The sequence below is a fragment of the Prionailurus bengalensis genome, chromosome D1, assembly GCF_016509475.1.
Source record: "Prionailurus bengalensis isolate Pbe53 chromosome D1, Fcat_Pben_1.1_paternal_pri, whole genome shotgun sequence".
Lineage (NCBI taxonomy): Eukaryota > Metazoa > Chordata > Mammalia > Carnivora > Felidae > Prionailurus > Prionailurus bengalensis.
In genome coordinates, this window is record NC_057346.1 from 64,896,625 (window position 1) to 64,905,562 (window position 8,938).

At 43.5% G+C, this 8,938-nt stretch overlaps 1 protein-coding gene across 1 annotated transcript in view; it reads left to right on the forward strand.

The window, feature by feature from the left end:
- Positions 1-3,251, forward strand: part of SYT9 (synaptotagmin 9) — a 199,503-nt gene extending 196,252 nt beyond the window's left edge. Inside the window, exon 7 of the mRNA XM_043580542.1 lies at positions 1,001-3,251. Within this exon, the coding sequence (XP_043436477.1) occupies positions 1,001-1,009 (9 nt within the window). The 3' untranslated portion in view covers positions 1,010-3,251. The remainder of the gene's footprint in view (positions 1-1,000) is intronic.
- Positions 3,252-8,938: the final 5,687 nt, after the last annotated feature.

Genomic DNA, 8,938 nt, shown 5'->3' on the forward strand with positions numbered 1-8,938 from the left:
GACATACAGATGGCCAACAGATATAAGAAAGGATGCTCAACACCACTAATCATCAGGGAAATACAAATCAAAACCATAATGAGATATCACTTTACACCTATAGAATGGCTAGAATCAAAACCACAAGAAATAACAAGTGTTGGTGAGGATGTGGAGAATAAGGAACCCTTGTTCACTGTTGTTCACTGTTAGTGGGAATGTAAACTGGTGCATCCACTGTGGAAAACAGTACTGAGGTTCCTCAAAAAATTAAAATTAGAAATGCCGTATGATTCAATAATTCCACTAAACTCCAAAGAAAATTCCAAAATTCCAAAGAAAACAAAAACATTAATTAATTTGAAAAGATACATGCACCCCTATGTTTATTGAAGCAGTACCTACAATAGCCAAGATACGGAAGCAGCCCAAGTATCCATCGATTGATGAATGGATAAAGAAACTGTGGTGTGTATGTGTACACATATATAATGGAATATTATTCAACCATAAAAAAGAATGGGATTTTGCCATTTTGTGACAACATGGATGGACCTAGAAAGCATTATGCAAAGTGAAATAAGTCATAGACAAATACCATATGATTTTACTTCTATAGGGAATATAAAACACAAAACATATGAATAAACCAAAAAAAAAAAGTCTCTTAAATACAGAGAACAAATTGGTGGTTGCTAGAGGGGAAGCAGGTGGAGGGGATGGGAGAAATACATAAAGGGGATTGAGAAATACAAACTTTCAGTTCTAAAATAAATAAGTCATGGAGATGAAAAGTACAGCATTGGGAATATAGTCAATAATATTATAATAACATTGTATGGCAACAGATGGTGACTACACTTACCATAGTGAGCACTGAGTGTTGTATAGAATTGTGAATCAATACATTGTACACCTAAAACTAAAATAACACTGTATGTTAATCATACTTCAGTTTTAAAAATAAAAGAATATATATGGATGAAAACCAAAGCATTCTCTTTGTTTCTTCTTCCTACAGAAACGATGACTATTGGTAAAAGGATTGTTTGTGCCGAGGACACAGTGGGACAACCACCTTACAAAGATCTTAAGTAACTTTTCCCATCCAACAACACCCGGACGACTGCAGTGACCAAATGCTGAGCTGTAACCACAGCAATAACTGGCCCTCTTTCCATATTAGGTTTGGTGAATATGAATGGCCTGGCCATCCTCAAGTGGCCTAAGGTGGTGTGCTGCAGGGGAAGCATGACTGTCATGGCCAAGAACCAAGATTGGACTGTGGAAGAAACCACCTGATGTAGTGAGAACACTAAGAGTACCCTAGAGCACTGGGATTCTTAGTGATTAACACGAGGCCCTTGGTGATGGGGTCATAGCACCTGCTCTGGCAATGTCACTCTGACATGATGTTATTTGCTTGAATGCCCTGGAAGGACAGAATAGTTAAAAATATATCCAGGTGCTAAATAGGCAGCAGATCTAATTCATACTGGACTACCTTTGAGCTAATAACTGTCTTCAGAAAATAATTTTACCCCAAGAAGTGCTCCAGCTTTGCAAGGAATAGACCCAGGAGAGTCAGAGGATAAACAGGCTGTTCCCCTAGAGAAAATCTAGTGCAAGGAGGGCTAATTCACAGCAAATTCACTGCCCCCTCCCATGCACATGGCAGAGAGTACCAGTTGATCATAGATGTCTCTTGTGCTGCACCTAGATTCTGAGGAGCCAGAATCCTCAACAGTGTTTTCTAGATGGCCAGCAGCCACTTCCTTGCAACTGGTGTTGACATTAGAATGAAAGTTAATTGCCATCTGTCTCTGTTAGGGAGGCAAGCATCTCAATGGCATAAGCATTCTGGACTACCCTTTCAGGGCATATTTGTCCACCAGGGGAACGGCGTCAAGAACAGGTGTACCATTGTGTGAGATGAGTTGATGGAGAGGTAACACAACCCTCCCCTGAGAAAGGCACAACTTTTGGGCCTTCTTGGCCTGAGTGCTTTCTGGGGTATTTCCATATGCAACAACCCAGGGGCATAGCCTTGGGAAGCCACAGACAGGTTTCCTTTCACTTCCAGACACATATATCACTTTCACAGCACTTGGGGAATGGAAATACCTACAAGAGTGAAGGTCAAGGGCTCTCCCCGGGTATCTCATTCATTACTCAGCTTTTCCTTTGTGACCACATCAGCCAACCCACTGCCAGCTCTGCTCCTCATCCTCATTGCTTCTGCCTCCATACAAATGAAACCAAAGGCCTTAGCATACCTTGGGGTGGGGGGAGGAGGTGGCTGTTACCTAGTGGTCCTCTCTCTCCCATCATGGGTGCAAGGTAATTGGGTATCCCAACCACACATTGCACCACTTCTCCAAGATAACATCCTGGGAAGCTCATTATCTTTGTCTGAATTAACATTTCACTATGGGGCTAACTGGGTAGAAGCAGGATCATTGCATGTCTTCAGAAAGTTCTTATTGCCACAGCTGCCTGGTGTAAGAAACTCTACACTGATTTCACATCTAAATAGAGGCCTTTGGTTCTGTAAGGCAGTGTTAACCACACTTCAGCTTCACGTGTTCCCAGCCTGCCTAGTCCATTTCCATCTCTGATTGGCTTTCAACAACCGGGATCCAAAGAGAACCCAAGGTTCTGCCTGCATCCGATGACATGAGAATTCAACTTTCCTTGCCCAAGGTTCCACTCTGACTCTTCCTCCCCATTCAGACATCCTCCACCATACCAGTGTTCCAAACCAAAGCATGAAGGACATGTGCCAGCTGGATAGCCAGCAGATATACTGTCTATAGAGCCAGGCAGATGAGCCCAGAAGAATGGTCCCAGAGAAAACAGACTGGCCACAGCAGATATCAGGCAGCCATCCCAATAAACTTTGACATGTCCTTGGCACTGAGAACCTGGGTAGGAGATCCTGGGGCAGCTGTGCCTATTGTCCCCCCCACCCACCCACCCAAAGATCTTCCTGCCCAGAGAGCTAGCATCCCTGGGTACAACTGAGTATGTTACTGGCTTATTGATATGAAACAGAAGGTGGCTTTGTAGGAGCCAGCAGGCAAAGAAGCCTGTCTGCATGGCAGGCAGGTGGCTTTGTGTCTAGAAAGCTTTATCTAGCCAGTCCAGCTGTGGCCAGAGGCCATTTTGAATTTGAACTCCCTGAACCCATCAGCAACTCTGCCTCTGTTCTCTTGCATTCTGTTTGGTTTCCCTTTAGTTTCCTAGTAAATGTTCCTTTTGAAAAACTCCAACCTTGTCTCATTGAACTTGAAGGGAAGGGGATTCTCCAGCCTCTTTTCCAAGATGGAAAAGGAAATTAACATACCTTGAAAAAATGGAAATGGCAGTGAGAGGGTCAGATATTGGGAGAAGACCTTGGGAAAAGCTGGTGCCAAAAGATGGGAGAGGCCAAGTGTCTCCCCTACCCACCTGGCACTGATTCTCAGCCCCTTCCTCTTGCTGCCTTTGTCTTCAAGCTGATGTGCCTTGGATGTGTGTAGCTACCTAAGCTTCTCCCCTCCAGTGAGCTGAGCACATTCAACGGGTGATATGCTGTCCAGGAAGTACACTGGTACACAATCAGAGCAGGAATAAGGGAGAGAGGGATAGGCGTGGTTTCTACAATGTGGATGTTTTCAAAATGCTCCAATTATCATGACTCTAAATGGAATGACTTAGTCCTCATGACCATTAATAGAACTAAACTGCACATGAAAATAAGAAAGTTATGCATGTTTTCATACTTAAGCCAAGGAGACTGACAAAAGATAGATGTGGAAAGCTATCTTCATGGCCATCCTGTCCTGCAGTGGTGGATGTCCCAGTATTTTGCGTAACAAAATACAAAGCTTACTGATTTATAGGGGAAGTTATTACCCCTCATGGTTATGTGAGTTGTCTGGGCTTGGGTGATTGCTTTCTCTTGGAGTCCCATGGTTACTATCAGATGGCAGCTGAAGGTGGCATCATCTCAATGCCCGACAAGGCAGAATATTTATGATGGGTTTATCACTTACATGTCTGGCTCCTTCACTGGGATAACTGGAACAGCTGGTTGCTGTTTGGGCTTCTCCATATAATCTCTCCACATGATTAGTTTGGGCTTCCTCACAACATGGAGGTCTCAAGGCAGTCAGACTGTTTGCATAGCACTGGCTTCCCCAGAGCTAACATTCCAAGAGGTCCCAGTAGATGCTGCAAGGTTCTTCTAAGTAACATTTGAAGTATCACAGAGTCATCCCTGCCACATACTACTGGTCAAGAGCAAGTCATCAGGCCAGCCTAGATTTGGGGGAAGAGATTACACAAGAATGGACTATCAGAAAGTGTGGCTCATGAGGGCTACTTTGGAAATAGTGGGGTTAGGAGTGGAGAGGGAGGTGTCACTGAATCAGAAGCCTTCCTGGATAGCTCGTATTTTAAAAGCACATGTAAGTCTTAATACATACAATGGGGAGGGGGGGGGGTGAGTGTGGTAGTAATAAAGGGCAGAGGAGAGGGGGAAGGGCTATCCATGGACACTTAAATAGAGCAAAATCTAATGAAAAGCAACTGGTTATCACTGATGCAGAGCCTACCATAAAACAAGAAACTTTGGAGTAAAAATATGATTATCATCATCCTACTGAGAGCTCAAAAGCTTAAGTTGGATGCTTTTCTCCCTTTATCTCTGAGCCAAAGGGACATGGGCCACAAATGCTGTCCCTTTATGTCATTGCTACTGCCTTCCTAAACTCTGTCATAGGATAGTTGTATTCATGAAGGCTGGGTGACTGTTGTCAGACAGTTATGAAGGTATATTTATTCGTAAGAAGGTTATTGATGATAAACCACTGCATCTTATAGCTTAGAACACATCACATTGCTTTTACCATTTCTTTACTTTTTGAAAATTCAACTGTTATTCCAAACAGTAAAGGTAGTAAAACAAAATTATAGTCTTCTTGACTCAATACTAAATTCACTGTAGCTATTATTCCAATAATTATCAATTGCATTAAAGCTATTTCCAAACCAGCATCTGACATAGTAATACTGATAGTTTTTCCTATCAAGTGAACATCATCTCAAGACACTGATATTAGCGCAATTTAGGTACAATTCTTCTTGCGTGGCAGCAGTTTCCAGATTTGAATTTATCAAAGAAAGGCAATTTCTCTAATTTGCCAATCTCAAAGCTGTCAGAGAATAATAAATACCTGAAGATACTTGTATTCAGGGCTTCAGAGACAAGCTTATGGGCTACATAAACTGGTAAATAAACCTTCTAGAAACAAGTTTTTTTTATCTTTATTTCAAAAAAGTAATGATTTTTAAGATATATTTCCCCCCTCAGGAGTTTTTAGGATTAAATTAAAATTTGTTAGGTATAGGGGCCCTGGGTGGCTCAACTGGTTAAGCGTCTGACTCTTGACTTTGGCTCAGGTCATGATCTCACAGTCTGTGGGTTCAAGCCCTGCATCCGGCTCTGCACTGATAGTATAAAAGTATAAAATAAAGTTTCAAATAATCCCTACCTTAGAAGTGCACTGGAAAATGCAAAGCAGAGTAAGAACTCAGTGAAGAAAAGCCATGCTATAAAGCGTACGTTTCTTAAAGGGAAACAAATGTGCTATACCTATCTGCATGTCTGCAAATGCAGACTGAAAGCTCTGCTGAGGACTCACGGGGCCTGCTGGCTCCAGCGACATTCATGAACCTTCCTAACCAAGCTGCAGATCTGCATTATGGTCACGATTGTAGGTAGCGTGGTTCAATTATGGTCAGCGTTTTCTGGATGCAAAGAGCGAATACAAAATACGTTTGCTTGAGAATAAGATGCAGGCAGCCCTGGGCCAAGCCCCACGGAGACCAACGGTATGTCTTGGCTCCTCTTTAAAAAGGAAGAGGAGCTGCTTTATGCCACTTTTCAAATTAGAACTCTGGGGATGAAGATTCCTCAACCAAAGTAAATATTTTTTTTCTTTCAAAATATGTGTTGGTTTTGCTTTGCTCTCTGCAAATTAAGTGAAACCCTATGTTGAATTGCACTGGTAGATTTTGAAAGAATTGTGTTTGGGTAGAATTAGCCAGAAGACGTGTAAACTTTGCCTCCTGGTGTTTCCCACACCTGAAAGGCACGTTGAGGAGCCAGTGGCACTTACATGTCAGGTGCCTAGTCTTGCAGGTTTGGGAGAGGAAGCTGCCTGCCTGACCTGCTGGATCCTGGCCCCAACTAGTGCTCATCACACTTGGTTGGCCTCACCCCACCACCCCCCAACCCTGAGCCCCAGCCCGCTGGCAGTAGCAGGTCCACTTAGCAGCTTTTGACAAAACTTCTGGGGGTTCTGCATCAGGATAATGCCATCTGGACAGCAATTGCCACTTGCTTTTGATTCTCCCCAATCTGACAGGTCATCCTTTTGTCCCCAGAACTCCAAGGCAAAGGAGAGTGTATTGTGTCACCAAACAGAACAACAAGGACAACCACCATGTGTGGGTGCAGGGTTCTGGGGGTGTGCATCATCTGGAGCCAGACTAAGTACAGTCTCCTTAACTTTTTCCCACATTTTAAAGTTCATTGATTTTGGATTTTTAAGAGGAAGAAAGATGTAATCTTTTAAAACATAAACAATGGACTTAAAAGAAATCCAAGGGGTATATCTGTGACTTTAAAGAGTCCCATAAAACCAGAAAACTTAGGTAAATTATTCACGCATTTATTACATCTCTTAGAGCACATATTGACTATTGACATTTGGCTGAATGGCTCCATTATGTCATTTCCCTGCTCATGTAAAAGTAGGTGTCATGGTGCCTTAATAAGGACTGCTCCTGTGTGTAAAGCCTCAGTGGGACCCACTGCCCCTCTTGGGCCCTTTCTAGTTTGGAAGAAGAAAGAGCCTGCTTGGGCAGGCTAAGGAAACCCCAGCACAGTCTTCATGTCTCCCAATGTTTCCGTGGGGAAGGCAGGTCCTTGTGGAGGAAGGCATTTGTATACATGAGAAAAGAACTCATGACCTTCTTAGCTCCAGGGGACAATGTAAAATCACTACTTTGGGAAAGCCCAATTTCAGGCTTGAAGCTATAATTACATGGGGGTTAAGGACCCGGAAGGAAGGTTAACTAAACTTTTATCAACCACTTAAAATTATTCTAGTGCATGATCTCACTGCTTTGGCAAAAACATTTGCCCTTTGCTGGTGGACCAAAGCAGTGGTAGAGACCAGATGGCCCTAGAAGATGCAGAAGGACCTCAAATCAGTTACCTCCAAACATAGTGCTGGTTGGAGACAGCCCTGCCCTGCAGTGGGGCTGAGAATCTACTCTGCCACTGACCAACATTGTAACCTCCAGGCTTCCCCTTCCTACTACACCCCTAGCCCTCAAGGATTCCTGCCCAGACCCTTCTCAGTCCCTGGTGCAACCAGACCACAGACATACCTGAGACAGAAAAAGTAGTACACTTGTGGGAATACTTGGCTCCCACTCTCTTCTGGGCTTAAGAGGGCTTGGGCAGTCTTCAAAGAGCTCAAGCACACAACAGAATGTTACATGGGACTTTCTGCCTTGACCCAGTCTCTCACTGATTTTTACTTCTTGGTGTTTGGTATGCCTATGGTACATGGGCACACACATAAGCACAAATGCAATTATTGTTCAGGAGTGCTCAGCAGAGGCTGGTGCAGAGCTTCCTGCCCCTCCTAGGCAGAAGAAAATGATTGAGGAGAACATAGTCCCATGCAGAACTGGGAGACTTGACCTTTACATCTCTTTGTAGCAAGGAGCTCTCTGGATCTTTTAGAACTCGCTGCATGGAAATACCAGAGATGAAGCAAAGTTTTGTGAGTGTTCTTGCCCACCTAGCACAGGGAGTCCAGTTTTCTCAAAGCCTCTTATCTCCTTAGATACCCATGACCATCATTCATGGCAGCTCTCTACTCTCATTTTATGCAAGAGTCTACATGACACTCACCTCCATAACCCAGTCTTTGGCCAGGAAAAGCATCACTGCCAATGACTCCACCTCTCAAGGGCCACAACATGTGGGTTCGAGAAAGGATCATATCAGAGACTACAGCATCACATGTAGGGTTTGTCAGGGCTACCATTTCTGGTGAAAGATTGCCATTCATGTGTAGTACATTTGACCTTTGCACAATGTGGGGGGTAAGGGCACTGACCCCTCCAACACAGTAAAAAATCCACATATAACTTTTGACACCCCTAAAATTTAACTACTAATAGCCTACTGTTGACCACAAGCCTTACCAATAACATAGTCAATTAATATATTTTGCATGTTATATGTATTATATACTTCTATACATTATTCTTAAAATGAAGTACACTAGAAAAAAAGAAAATAGTATCAAGAAAATCATAAGATAGAGAAAATAAATTTACAGTACCGCACTGGAAAAAAAACATATCAGTGGAACCACCCAGTTCAAATCCATGTTCAAGGTCAACTGTTGTTTTTCAAGGATCAGGAACACTGAGCAAGGACCAAGAGGTAGCATGATGTAATGGAGCCACAGTCTGGAGCTGGGCCCAGGGCTTTGCCCTTGCCTCTGAAGCCAAGGCCACTCCTGTGGCTCCCAGCTTCTTCTCACATGGGGAAGTTTGGCCCGATGTGTTCTGTGCTCTTCTACCTCTGATCTGTGTGTCTCTGAGTCTGAGGAACTGCTTGTCCCTGTCCCCGGAAAGCTGCATAGCTGGGGTGGGGCCTGTGCAGTCCTAGACTCCTGTTGCCTGGAAACCCAAGTGTAGACTAACTGTGAGGGGAGGGTTTTCTATGCTCTCCAGGGGCCATCAGCTCTCTCCTCACCTCTCCCAGTGCTTCTCAGTTCCCTTTTCACTGGCTCTTCATTTTTAACAAATGATCTGAAAGGACTTTTTGATTTTGAGAATTACCTAAATCCCTTTTAATAATCAGTGATGTCTAGTGTGGATCATG